General features: G+C 34.0%; 2 protein-coding genes and 1 long non-coding RNA gene across 4 annotated transcripts; 1 reads left to right on the forward strand and 2 right to left on the reverse strand.

The window, feature by feature from the left end:
* Positions 1-2,986: 2,986 nt before the first annotated feature.
* LOC112757290 (uncharacterized) lies at positions 2,987-4,538 on the reverse strand. The gene is made up of 2 exons (XM_025805886.2): positions 3,988-4,538; positions 2,987-3,110 (listed from the first exon to the last, which is right to left on the reverse strand). The coding sequence occupies exons 1-2, from the start codon at positions 4,276-4,278 to the stop codon at positions 3,081-3,083; spliced, it is 321 nt and encodes a 106-aa protein (XP_025661671.2). The 5' UTR covers positions 4,279-4,538; the 3' UTR covers positions 2,987-3,080.
* A 2,293-nt stretch (positions 4,539-6,831) lies between these two features.
* LOC112758712 (protein transport protein Sec61 subunit gamma-like) lies at positions 6,832-10,236 on the reverse strand. Its single transcript, XM_025807435.2, has 3 exons — positions 10,110-10,236; positions 7,033-7,196; positions 6,832-6,947 (listed from the first exon to the last, which is right to left on the reverse strand). Exons 2-3 carry the CDS (start codon positions 7,124-7,126, stop codon positions 6,832-6,834), a joined length of 210 nt encoding a protein of 69 aa, XP_025663220.1. The 5' UTR covers positions 7,127-7,196; positions 10,110-10,236.
* A 925-nt stretch (positions 10,237-11,161) lies between these two features.
* LOC112754560 (uncharacterized) lies at positions 11,162-14,536 on the forward strand. Of its 2 annotated transcripts, XR_011874384.1 has the most exons (6): positions 11,162-11,430; positions 11,614-11,728; positions 11,823-11,961; positions 12,349-12,599; positions 12,717-13,459; positions 13,990-14,536. It is a non-coding gene; the product is annotated as an uncharacterized lncRNA (long non-coding RNA). The 2 variants fall into 2 exon arrangements; XR_003178607.3 differs by lacking the exon at positions 12,717-13,459.
* The last annotated feature ends 450 nt before the right edge of the window (positions 14,537-14,986 follow it).

Here is a 14,986-nt window from a genome sequence, read left to right on the forward strand (position 1 = left end):
AAAGTAATCCTTGAAACTAAATCAATACATTAATTAAAATAGAATAATAATAGTCTTAATACATAGAGATAAACAGAGCTCCTAACCTTAACCGAGGAGGTTTAGTGGCTCATGACTCAGAGAAAAAACTAGGGTTCAGAAAATGTGAAAGTGCATAAGCGAGAAGATCCACGAAGGGTTGAATCTTTTTCCTTTTATAACTAACCTAATTTGATTTAAAACTAAAATAAAATAATAAATTCTAAACCTAAAAGATTTTGTTTGTAATTAAAAATAACTAAAATAAAATAATATACAACAATTAAAAGTTAAAATCCAACTAAAGATGCTCCTTTGGTGAAGTGTGATCCACATTGCTAGCGCTAAACATAAGATTCGGCGTTTAGCGCCCTAGGGGACAGAAGCTCTCCTTTCAATTCTGGTTTGCTGGCTTGGCGTTTAGCGCCCTAGTAGGCAGAAAGCTCCCTTGCGTTACTGAGTTGCTGGCGTTAAACGCCCAAGTCCGCGTTTAGCGCCACCTTGGTAGATTCGAATTTCTTCTCTTTTCTTGCACACGAACTCTGCCAAACTGATCCAAATTTTACCTAAAATGATTAAAACACCAAAGCAACTCAAAGTAGCATCCAAAGAGGTTCAAATACTAAAATTTAATTAAAACTCAATAAATTCTAACTTAAAATAAACAGAAAATGAAGGAAAGATGCTCACGCATCAAACATTACTCTCACTTGCTGATCAATTTCGACCCAAAATGTCTTGTTAATAAATCCTCATCTCGGTAACACGAATAAAAATTTATATGCAACTCTCTCAAACTCTTTGAAACTTGTTGTCCCTATATTGCTCAATATGACATTCTTTATCGTATTTAGAGAATTAACATGGTAAGTATGCAATATTACAGATAAATTGCATTCAAATATTACTCATTCATCACCATTTTTTATTATTCCATTGGAATAATTTATTCCAAAAGATGGATTATTAGCTGTGTATAAAGAAGAAGGATAAAGAAAAATAGAGAATAAAGAAATGGGTGTAGTATGACTAATGATTGAGACAAAACTTTTTATATAAGATTTTTTTTATGTAATTTTCTAAGATTTAGAGACACCTAGATAAATATATACATATCCCAAATATATTGGCTTTAATTTTATACTGACCATATTTCGAATACTCAGTATCCATTTTATGTATATTTTTTAAAATGTGTAATATTTCGGATACACAATACCCATTTTATGTTATTAATAATTTTCAAGACAATGTACTCCAGATGTGGGACGATCATTTAATAATAAATTTTGTATACGTTGCAAACTTTGGTTAATATTATATTTTATTAATTTAAAAAAAAATTTCCATGTATACAACAAGTCTCACACATCCAATTATTGATATGAGTGAGCCAATATTTCAATGTAAAAAATAAAAATGAAAGTCTCTGTTTTTTTTTTTTTTAGAAATTAGATTTTTGGGATTTGCTATTTTTTATAAGAAAAAAATACTAAATTGGTCCTTTACGTTTGGGCGTAATTCTGTTTTAGTTCTTAAGGTTTAAAGTGTCCTATTTGAATCCAAAAAAGTTTCATTTAGTTTCAATGTAGTCCCACCATGGGGTCAAAATTAAATAATTAACGAAATGTCCTCCATGACAGCAGTACAAGAACAAGGTTGATAATCTAGAGAATAAGTACAAACTCTATAGGCACAAAATCGACCGTGGATGCATCAATACATTTATTTATCATTTTTCTTATAATTTAAATGAAATATTTTCTATAAAACTAAGGAAAATGATAAATACATGTATTGATGTATTTACGGTTGATTTTGTACCTTTGGAGCTTACATTTATTCTCCAAATTATCGACTTTGTTCTTATACTATCATGGAGGACATTTCGTTAATTATTTAACTTTGACCTCATGGTGAAACTAAATTGAAGCTAAATGAAACTTTTTTAGATTCAAACAGAATACTTTAAATTTTAAGGACTAAAATAGAATTACATCCAAACGTAAGAGACCAATTTAATATTTTACCTTTTTATAAATAAGATAGTTACGGGTAAACAAGACATGGCTTTGTTTTTGGAGTTGAATGGACATGGCATTTGATAGGAGTAGATTTATGGTATGGTAGGAGTGGGCCTACACATGGGACCAGGCTAGGGGTGGCAGTGGGGCGGGTAGGGGCGGGTTTTTGCCCTACCCGACCCCGCCCCGCCATCCTGTTATGCATATACTACCCGCCCCATCAGTACCCGCGGGTAGTAAATTACAGAACCCGAACCCGCCCCTGCGGGTACCCGCCCCACCCCGACCCGCCCCTATAAAAATTAAATATTTTAATTTTTACCTATTCATATGTAAACTAAGACAAAAATTTAAAATTCATAGACAAATTAAAATACAAACATAAAATTAATACAATGTCATTAGCTAAAATAACTTGCAATTAAAAAAAAATTATTAGACCACTACAAATTTAACACCATAATAAAGAAATTACAATATTAGATATAAAGGGAGCTTCAACCCTTAATCTTGATCACTTTTAACATCTTCATCATCATTAAAAGTTTGCAACACTGTTACTTTGTGTGTCTTCTCTAGCATTACTAGCCATGAAGTAATTCGAAAACACCTATATCAATAAAATTAAAATTAATGAGGGTCTAAAATTAACATAAATCATATTATAAATGCATAAAAATCAGAATGCACAATTACAAAATCAGAATAAAATCAAAATTAAAACAGAACACCATGAGCCAAAACAACTTCTGCATATAACAGCATATTTCCTTAATTAAAACAGAACACCATGAGCATATTTCCTTACCAAATTCTAGGATGAAATTACTGCAGTTTCAAAATTTTACATTCAGAAACAATAATTATACACGAGTCATATGCATATTTGTTTAATCAATATCAATAATTCAACTCTAAAATACAGCAAAGCACAAAACAGCCGTGATCATTATGTACTCTCCCTGCCAAAAAGAAAGGAGAGAATGTGTGAGAAAATTGGAACATTTTCTGGCTGTTGGTAGGTTCAACAATACATGACTATTGCTTCTTCTCCTCTGCTTTCCTGGGCTGAAAAGAAGGGCACATGAAAGAAAAAGAAAATTAATAGAATAGGTATAGATCATATACTTAAATGGACGGAATGATATTGAGAAACATAAATTGTAAGATCATGCAGAGAAATTAGTTGCATTTTGCAAAAGCATATGTATTACTAGTGCATCAATGAGTAACCACATAAAGATAGCATACAGACAACTAATATGGATTATTATATAGCATTATTTATATATCCGGGGAAGAAATTATGTCCATCTTATAGCAAAATTCTGGAACATACAGTTAATCAATACGGATGGTTTCTTCTTTGCTGTTTCTAGCAACATATGACATGTACCTTGGTAGTAAAATCAATGAATCCATAGTGCATACTTAGGAACTTCAACTTATCTCAGAATTGTAATGTATCTTCCTTATTCTATATAACAATACAAGCAAAAAATACCTTTCAAACACCCTAATAAAAATGTGCAATTTTGTATTAAAATTTATTACAGGCAAGATCAAATTAAAGTAGGATATCAGGCATGAAGAACAGGAAAACCACCAAACTCATCATTGCTCCTATGAGAAAAGCTATACTCATCATGCGACAAAGAGATTAAATGCGACATCCACTACTCATATTTGAGATTGAAAAATGCAATCCAGGGATGTTTAAGTTTGAAAATCAAAATTACTGTCCCAGATAAATGTAAGAGCAGTTTTCCGTTTCCATACAATTCTAAATTCTAAAAGTAAAGACGATAATGCAGCACCAATTACCATCCAGAAAGTAACAGAAAAAGATCCGCAATGAAATAATAAGCAGAGAATTAACATTGAAAGGAACCACACCAAACATAATCGCAAATAAACAAAATCGATAAAGCGAGAAAAAACAAACCTTGACGCCAGGTGCGGGCTGAGATAGCTCTTCTTTGGGAATGATGACGGGCCATGACTCACCAGCTTCTCGGAACATCTGCTCGGTCTCTAGGGTTTGGCCTTTTTCAAGAATCATGGTCCTTATGCTCTGTGCAGGGGTTGAGGTCGCATCGAAGGCTTGCTCGACGCCGTTCACGAAGGTCACCGTGATCTGCGACGGGTGTTCGTCGGTTCGGCGCTTCACCTCCACCTGGCACGCAGGGTTTGATTCCCTCGCCTTGCGTGAGTTGCACTGTGCCATGAACTCCATACACGAGCATGTGGGACTGAGAGGAGGCGCGGAGGAGGAGCCAGACGAGGCTCGATTACGATGCAGAGGAGGCACGGGGGTGGCTTGTCTAGTGCGCGACTTGGAGGCCGGAGGGAGCGCAGAGGATGTGGGACTGAGAGGCGGCGCGGAGGAGGAGCGACAGGCGGCTTGAACCTTGAAGGAGACGCGGAAGAGACAACGAGGGTTGGGACTGGGAGAGTGGAAGACTGGGAGTTCAGTGACGGTGGGTGAGAACCTTAACCTACTAACCCTAATTGCTAAAAAGTTATATATATATATATATATATATATATATATATATATATATATATATATATATATATATATATATATATATATATATATACTCCGGGGCGGGTTTATCCTGAACCCGACCCCGCCCCGCCCCGCTCATCAAACCCGCCACGGTTCAGACCCGCCCCTCACCGGGTCGGGTTTAAATCCGCCCCGACCGGGTAGGGGCGGGGCGGATACCCGCGGGTACGGGTACTGCTGCCATCCCTAGACCAGGCCACTAATTAACACTGAAAGTCCCACCAAAGGCCCAATAAACTGTCCATTGAGTCCCATTCGTACAGTTGCATATATATTTTAATTGAATAAACTATTATTTGTACTTATGAATTTTGTAAATACTGACAAAAATATTCATTAAACAAGAAAACTGACATTGTAACCATAAAAAATAGATTCTGTATGACAAAAATCACCAAATCCTATTTTTTTAATGAAATTCTCAAATTATCCTTTTTCTTTATCTTTAACCTCAATTCTATTACCGAGTTTTAAATTCACAGCCCTCATCACCACCAGAATTTTCTCTGATTATCACTGTTTCCTCTTCCTTTCTCTACTGCCACCACTCACCATCACCACCACCACCACCAACATCATCGCCGCTTACCAATGATCTCCCACGTTACCTCACCTTTTCCACCACGATTACGGACATCTTTTACCTTAACCACTATCACAACAACAACATCCAAAGAACGATACTGAGGATATATTATATATCATTGACAAAAATAAATTACCACCAGAATCTATTTCATATTAAAAAAATTATAAGCTTATATCTCTGTAAAATAAAAAATTACAATCCAAAAAAGAAATTAATAAAAGAGGATTACCATTTGATGAGTTATTTGAAGGATGACGGAGTGCAAGAAAACGGAAACAGAGGAGATACGAAATCTTAGAGACCGTGCACGACAATCATTCTGTTATTAAAAAGATTTGACTACGTAATCTCTACGCCGCCGATGAAAACCTTCAAGGCGGTGGTGTTCACACTACAAGAAAATAAGCTTTCTGCCACGCTTTAAAAGCTTGCCGAAAAGTGCGAAAAAACGTGCTGATAGCTTTTTGCCACGCTTTTTGAGCTATCAGCACGCTTTTGAAAGGGTCACATCCGCCAGCGTGCCGGTTGCTCTATCGGCACGCTTTTGTGGATCTATCGGCACGCTTTCTTTTTGGCCACACTTTCAACTCTTGCCATGCTTAAAAGTGTAGCCATAGGTGTTAATCTATCGGTACGCTTTAAAAGCGTACCAAAAAGTTCACATATCGCCACACTTTTGAAGCGTGCCAAGAAAGTTGGTTTTGGCTACGCTTTAAAAGCGTGCCGATAGAGCACATACAGCCACGCTTTTAGCTTTTAAAAGCGTGGCTTTCCCACTAAAACCTTTTACCACGCTTTCAAAGCGTGGCCTATTCCTTTGTCAAATTTAAAAAAAAAGAAAAAATTAGAATGCATAATAATAATTAAAAAATTACAATTCTATCATAATAATTAAAAACAGAAAATTAGAAGGCATAAGAATTAATTTTTTATTAATTTACATTAATTATTTACATGCTATAATAATAATTTAAATTAAAACTGTAATGTTCCCAAAGATATGAATGATGGAAAAACAAAAAGTGATATACAGCAGAACTATGATTAACAAAAAGTTGATGTGGGAAGAACTCTTGCTACCATTTGCTTTAAAACTGTGTAGGTGTGATTGTGGCTCTCATCATCCTGCAGATATCATCAAAAATTGTTTAGAACATAAGTTGACACTATATGTAGTAATTATAGACCTATTCTATTAATTTCAACATAAGCAAAAGCAACACAAAAAAGTGAAGAACATACAAGTTTCAATAAAGTTCACTGGTATAATCAAAAGACATTGCTCCCTCTCTAATATCCAGAAAGAAGAAAATTGATTTGTAAATCTACCACACCCTCTCAATAATGAACTATGTACAGAACAGTAACTGTATGAAAGAACTTCATATAAAGTAAATTTGCATAATTTCAAACCCTAATCTCAAGTAACAGTAAGAAAGCACAAAACCAACCACATTCTGAATACAATAAAACAACATTAAAATTTCCCCCTTTTAAACTCCTTATTCATAGTTTCATAGCAAATTGCTGCACCACACTCAAACAACACATCAAGCTAAGCTATAAACACAACAATTTTTTAAAAATTTCACAAATTTTTGAAAAATAAACAATTAGAAATCATATATCTAACCAGATCCGACGATGATGTTGTTAATGGGAATGAAGATGAGCTTGACAAAGAAGCCAATGAATCCTATAACCGTAATTCCGATTGCAGTACTAATAACAACCATGTAATATTCTACAAACGAAAAGGAAAAATTCAAATTCACAGCATCGAGAATCAAATCAAAATAATCATAATTAAATTAATAAAAAAAAGGTACCTTTGCCATCGGGTTTATGGCAACGCTTGACGAGCCTTACGCTGTCCTTGGAGAACCCTCTGAGAGGTTCGAACACTGAATCAATGGCGTCCATTGTCTGTCTTGTGCTTTCGAAACTGAAATTGAATTTCGACGAAGAGAGTCCATTCCTCTTCACAAAATTCCTGCAAAAAAATTTCAAGGAATATTCCTAAATAGGCAATAACATGCATCAAAGACAAATGGAAACCATATACCAAAAAACAGGAGAGATAATGATAAGCATGGGAAATATAGAAGAGGAAAAAAGAAGTGCTAGCTATGGACACACAGAACAATAATTTGAAAGATATGGTAGAAATAAATATGAATCTAAAAAGAACAGATTAAGAAGTTTCATCCACCCAAAATATTAATATTATGCAAAACAAATCAAGAAGCAAAACTGCAGCAGTCTGAAATTTAATCAATTTTATGCTGTCAGTCAGTCAATGGAAGAAACTTGCTAAAAGCTCAAGCTTATGAATTTTATATAGTATTTCCATTTTTTGTCTTGTTTGTCGTACATTTTTCATGCTCCGATCTTTGATCTACCCTTACCACTAAGATTAAGACAAAACCAAGCCAATAAACTCTTGTTTTGTTCAATGAATAACTATAAAGTGGCAGATCAAAACCTGTGGAAAATGTCTTCAACTTGCATTGTTTTAGCACTAACCATTAGAACCGAAAACTCAAGAATCTCAACCCTACCCTCTAAATCAAGCATAAGAAAAAAGTCAAAATTCTGAGAGCATATCTTGTGCCGCTCAGCAGATGCCACTTGAAGCTCCCTGGAGCAGTCATGATTAAACCTCTCAATGTGGACAGGATCATCCATCTGCAAATTTGGAGAAGCATAAACATCAACAAAACTACATATGTTTTACTCACACATAAAATTGACAGCAATATAATAGACATATGTTTTCAGCTTCTAAGCTACAATTCTTATGATTCAAAACTAGAACACTGATAACAGTTCAGCTGATACTTTGCATTGTTAGGGACAGGGTAACCTTGTTTTCACTTCTGAAACAGTGATTCTCAAACATAATTTTCTATAAAGTTAAAAAAGCTGAAAGCTGAAAATTTCAACCCAAAAAGTGATTATTTGGCACAAAAAAAATCATATCCAAACACCACATTCCTATTCATAATAAGCATCAAGAACCAAGATCCCTAAACCATTAAATCCCTCATCCTGGTGCCATGTCAGCATTGGAGACTTCATTTGGGAAAGCCCATAATGATGTGATGGCACTAGGTTGAACAAGTGTGGGCTATGAAATATAATCATTCAAATCTACTGAGGTTACAAAGCAGCACTACTCTGATGTGTGCTAAAAATTAAAAAACCATACTCACTAAAATAATAAAATGCTGGTACTGGAACTGGAGTAGCTAAGTAGTCTGTTTTGGTACTCAATTTTCTACTTTTTGTGATTAAACTACATGCAAGTCTCAGCGGTCCAAAATAGAGGAACAGAGAAACAGAGAAACAGAATCAGAGGGAAGAAAGACTTACCAGTGTTTATGAGGGTTTGCGAGAGAGATACCGCTGCGCTGAGTGAGTAGGAGGGCCAACGAGGGTTGCGTTGATGGGCGAGGGTTGAGAAACAGCAATAGGGTTCCACAGAGAGAGGGTCGGGTGCGAGGGTTAGATGAACGGCATGGCTGCGACGGTCATTGGCTTACACAGATGACGGCTGGGTGCGATGAAGATGAACGAGGGTTGAGAAAGGATTCGACAGAGAGAGGGTCGGGTGCGAGGGTTAGAGGAAAGGCATGGGTGCGAAGGTCATTGGCTTAGAGAGATGAGGATGAAGGCGATGAAGGCGATGAAGGCGATGAAGGGTCATGGGTGCGAAGAAGGCGACGAACGATGAAGATGAGGATGATGTTGTTTCGTTAATGGAGATGTTGTTTGAGGATGAAGACGGCGCGAGTCACGTTTAGGGTTTTTTTGGTGCCTGGTCACTTTTAATCAGTTAAAATTAGTGTGATGTTGTTTGAGGGTTAAAATTGAAAACTAAGGAAAAAAAAGTTAAGTGTGGAAAAAATTGGGTGGAAAACTAAATTTGGGGGGAGGGAACTCTATCGGTACGTTTTTTTGTGGGGTGCCAAAATAAATAGAATATGGGCACGCTTTAAAAAGGTGATCATTGAAATACAAACTAGCCACGTTTTTCAAGCATGCCGGTTTTTCTCTATGGGCATGCTTTTTAAGCGTGACAAGAAAAAAAGGGTGGCCAAATTTTTAATCAGTGGGCACCCTCGTAAAAGCGTGCCGATTTCCTTCTATCGCCATGCTTTTCAAGTGTGGCAGTAAAAAAGCGTGGCCAAATTTCAAGTAGGTGGGCACCCTCGTAAAAGCGTGCCGATTTTCCTCTATTGCCACGCTTTTCAAGCGTGGCAAAAAAAAGCGTGGCCAAATCACAAATCAGTGGCCACCCTCGCAAAAGCGTGCCCATAGACCACTTTTCGGCACGCTTTAAAAGCGTGGCAAGAAAAAAGGGTGCCGACAGGCCTTTTTTCTTGTAGTGTCAGTTGAATCGAATCGGAAGTCACGGTGATGCAGCGTCCAGAGCTCAAGGTGAAATCTTGGTGCCAAAAGCAAGTCTACCAAAATAATCGATGGTGAACAGATCTAAAACTATGGCAGTGTAGAGAGCGACGGCGTCGCCGTTACGAGCTCGTGAAATCCGAGATGTGAGAGGATCGGAGGTAGCAATGCTGTGTGAAATAAGAACGATAATAGAAAAAGGAGCTACTACTGCCGAACAATAAAAAAGGAAGAAAGAAAGACGGATATGAAGGAGATCAGAAGAATAAGAAAGAAAAAATTAATGGGTACTTTTATCAATATTCAGGACACAAATAATAATTTACTTTATTTTAATTTTCAATATCTTACAAAAAAAAAAAACACTAAAAAAATAACTTTATTCCTCTTTCGAGAGAGGGATAAAAACTAAAAAGAGATGCATCACATTAGGAGGCTCTACCTGTAACAAACAACAAATTTTAATGCATGACATCAACAAATGATTATGTACCATAAGAACGGGAGGACATCGATGTCATCTATAAGCTCACCGCAGAAAGAAGGAAAGTGTGAATTATGCGAAGGCTATAAGCTATCGCGTTCATTATGTTCTTTCTTAATTTGAGATGATAGCTGTGTGGGACCGTAGGTCTTGACTATATTTAGATGCATGCAAAACTTTTGGTCAAGAAAACAAAATTATGAGAGAATGAGATAAAGCTAATCCACGTTGATTGAGATAAGATCGCTAGATGTTGATCAAGACAATTATAAAGAGACATAAGTGTATACGTAATGTTAATTATACAACCCAATAAATTAGCGTAAAGGAGAAATACAAACGTCTGTGCAATACCTTTATTTTTGGAATAAATATTTAGTTTGTCTTTTGACGTTATAAGTATGGTATAATTTTATGGAAAAAAGATAAATACATCCTAATTTTTTAATTCAAATATATATAAATTTTCGTTTAAAATATATAAAGATAAATTAATTATTCAAAAAAATTTAAATATCTCATATTTTAAAAAAATATAAAATATTTGTATATTTTTAATTAATTGACTAATAATAAAAATGTTCATCTATCAATGCCCATTTTTTAACCAAACAATCACATTAATATTAAATTTATGGTTTAATTACTATGTTAGTTTTATAGTTTTGCAAAATTTTTAATTAGGTTTTTATACTTTTTTTTCTATTGAATTGAGTCTTTACACTAAATTTTATTTTTAATTGGGTCCTTATACTCCTTTTTTTTTTCTTTTATTTGGATCCCTACACCAATTTCTTTTAATTGAGTCCCTATATAATTAAACCAATTACTGTTAAGAGGGGTCTAATTGAAAAAAAAAATAGTGCAAGAACATAATTAAAAGAAAAAAAAGTATAAAAAACTAATTAAAAATTTCTCAAAACTACACTATTACATTTTACACATTTAGTAACATTTATCTTTTAACATTTATTAAAATGTTAGTAATTATAATAAAATTAAATATTAAGTAACATTTTAATAAAATGTTAGTAAAAGAGTTTAATTTTTATAAAAAGTTTACAAAAACTGTTACCTATTCCTAATTTCATAAATAAAAAAAAATTCTTACTCCTCTGAAATCGACGATAACTCTCGCACTCACTCTCACGCTCACTCTCAATGCTCTCAATTTTTCAATCTCGCTCTGCCCCCTCAATCTCTCAGTTCTCTGAATCTATCGATCTTGTTCTGCCTCCTATATTTTTGGTTTTGCCTCCTCTCGATCTCTCGCTCTGCTTCGTCGATCTCATGCATGATTCAATCGCAGACTAAATCTCATTCCAGTAAGGTAAGATTTGAAATCATAGGTGATTCTCTTCAAATTCCTAGGGTTTGATTTTCATAGTTGTAGCTGATTCTTCAAATCTCTTCAAATCGGAAGAGTCTGAGTTTAGTAAAAATGAACTAATTCCCCCTTCGTGAGAGTTGAATAGCTAATTGATCTTAATGAATTTGTTGACTCGTGATCTAGCAAGTCAAATCAAAGGAGATGTTTAATTTGAGGAGGTAGGAACCCTAAAATTGATTGCGATGGGGCGAGGAAAGATTTCGATTCGAAGGATCGACAATTCAACGAGCCGACAGAGGTAGGGCTTTTATATCATATCATTGCTTTCATGCATTGCATCACTTCACATTCTCTCTCTCTCTCTGACATGGAGACACTTCTTTCATCATCAGCGTTGGCGCTTCCATGTCTCAAAACATCTAAATGCCGCCGCACCGCCATGCTTCGCGTTAGGGCCTCTGTAGCCATTGACCAACACACTCACCAGACCACCTCCAACCTCGCACTCCTCAGAATTGGAACCAGAGGAAGGTACGCACTTGGATCTCCTTCCAACTATTGCTATATATATGTTATCATTATGAAGACTCATTGAGCATTAGGTGTTTGTGATTATGTCACAAAGGATAACATAATGTCCCGTGCTGCTTTCTTCACTCAACACCACCATCCATTGAAAGAAAATTAATAGAAAGAAAAGATGAGATAGTGGACATTGTAGCTTTTAATTAAGTTGACTTTATGCTTTCAAGTTTAGACTTTTGGGGAATTTTGGGCTTGAAGATAAATCTGTCTCACCATGCTTTTTCTTTTGTTATGAAATACTTGTGTGTATTCTTTATCTGATTAGTACCATAGGCTTGCTAAATGACTATTGCTAATTCAGTGATTGTAACTAATTGTAATTAATTGTTTCAGGAGAGGTTCCTTACAGAGAAGGACAATCAATTGGGGTGATTCCAGATGGCATTGACAAGAATGGAAAGCCTCACAAGCTCGGATTGTATTCTATTGCTAGCAGTGCTCTTGTTGATCTTGGAGACTCATAAAAAATTGTGAGTCTTATTTTGGAGACCTATACATGAGACAAGAATGGAAAGCCTCACAAGCTCGGATTGTATTCTATTGCTAGCAGTGCTCTTGGTGATCTTGGAGACTCATAAAAAATTGTGAGTCCTATTTTAGAGACCTATACATGATTTGGGTTATACCTTTTCGTTCCGTTCATACTTTAATTACTCTGCAATCTGATATATTTGATATGATGCTCTCATTCACTCACCCAGGTTTCTCTATGTGTGAAACGTCTTGTGTATACAAATGAAAATGGAGAACTTGTCAAGGGAGTCTACTCAAATTTCCTGTGCAATGATCAATAGTTTGAGTTTTCAATATTTCTATATAATGTGTTCTTAAACAAATTTAGGTCTAAATTTAAGCCTTTCTTTTTGGAACTTATGTTGTTGTTTATTCAGGTGACTTGAAATCAGGAGCTCAAGTAAAGATTAATACTTCCCATAATAATCATTTTTTGCTTAGCTTTCTCTTTTTCTATCAAATTTAAACCTAATACTTCTTTTTGCTCTTAAATGTCAAACCCTTTGTGTTTTTTTTTAAATTACTATTTTGCTTCTACCAAACTTAGACGGTTAGACCTACTACCTTTCCTGAACTGTTGGGTTTATTGAACGATATATCACAATCTATTATTATTAGTTTTTTTTTTTTTTGAGCTTGAGGTTTATCCGGTGATGGGGATTTTGATATTTGTTAAGGTGGGAGTGAATAATGAATCTAATCTAATTTAATTTTGTACAATGATTGAGGGTTCTAATTATATGATGGTGCCTTCTCCAATTCCTAGACCTTTGATAATGCTGCAGACTTTATGACTTTAATTTATATGGAATCTTTTCTGTTAAATGTTGACATGTTGGTCTTTTTCCATGGTTTACTTTTTCCATGTTGGTCTTTAATATATAAAGGCCAAAAGTTCAAAAATCATGAAGTAGTTGTTGCTGAGAAAGAGGTACTTATATCATTCTTTGCATTTTTTTTCTAAGTTAAAGTTTGTCTAAATTGATTAATTAAAATTGTTGATTTTAGCTAGCTAGGTGGCTACTAATATTATTTTCTTGTCTTTAGTTAGTTTGGAGAATTTCATTAATTTGTAAGAGCAAGTAGTGTTTGACAATTTGGATTATCCTGCATTGAGCAAGTAGTGTTTGGCAATTTCTAATATATGCTAAAATTATGATATAAAATACATGCATGCACACAGAGCATCTGTACTTTGCAGCTGTATACATATGTATCATGTATGTACAGATGTATATTAATCGCTCCATCAATAGTTATAGTAAATCAAAGTCCTCTATATTTAGAATTAAAACCGAAGAAGTTAAAATAGCATTTATGGTTCATGCTTTGTAATAATCATATTAAGATTAGTTGAAGTAATATGTTTTACTTTTAAATAAAGCTGATATTACTTTTTCTTTCTTGTTAAGTGAAAATATTAGTATTGGTACCTTAAAATAGTTGTTATTTTTTTTGTAGGTTTTTTATTCTTCTCTTACTCAAGAGGCAACTAACAGAAACTCATGATGTACAAACCAGCCACATAGAGAAATAAATTATATTGGTAACCTGTGTTCTGAATTTTCATCTATTGGACTAATTTTAGTATTTAAATATCTTGGGTTTAATTTGTAAAGTGGGTATAGAATATGTAGTTGAAAAAAAATTTGTGCATTTAAATGTTATTAAAGATTTATTGCAATATTATTTTAGTGTTAGTAAAGAAGATCTTTTGTAACATTTATTAGAGTATTGCTATAGAAGATCTATTGTAACATTTTTTAAAGTGTTATTAGAAAGACTTATTGTGACATTTTGTAAGTGTTACAAAAAAAATCTATGGTAACATTTTTTAAGTGTTACAAAAATTATCTATGATAACATTTTTCTAAGTGTTACAAAAAATATCTATTGTAACATTTCTCTAAGTGTTACTAAGAAAAGTCTATTGTAACATTTCTCATAATATTACTATAGAAGATCTATTGTAACATTTTTATTAAATGTTATTAAATCTTTAGACAAATGTTAGTAAAATTCTTTAGTAACATAGGGTATATTTAACATTTGTTAAAATGTTACTAATATACATAGGTAACATTTTAATATGATTTCGTAACATTTTTTAAATGTTAGTAAAAGTCAAGTATGTAGTAGTGCTATAAGAACCAACAAAATAATTAAACCTAAATTTATCAATACTTTGCTGTGCATACAAATTTTTTAGAAATTAAGTCCAACCAAATATTTAAATCGAATAAAAACCATTCAGACAATGTGTACGTAAATTTTGCATTCTTTTTTTTTTTTACGTGTTTTTTTCCTTTCTCTTCTTTTTCTTTTTTCTACTATTAATGGTAGGTATCTACTTAAATAAAGATGCTAAAAATATCTTCTTATAAAGATTTTTGTGTTAAAAATGTATTTTGTTTGTTTAGCCACACTTTACAAAAAATAACACTTTTACAATATATCA

The sequence above is a fragment of the Arachis hypogaea genome, chromosome 16 (assembly GCF_003086295.3).
Source record: "Arachis hypogaea cultivar Tifrunner chromosome 16, arahy.Tifrunner.gnm2.J5K5, whole genome shotgun sequence".
Taxonomy (NCBI): Eukaryota; Viridiplantae; Streptophyta; class Magnoliopsida; order Fabales; family Fabaceae; genus Arachis; species Arachis hypogaea.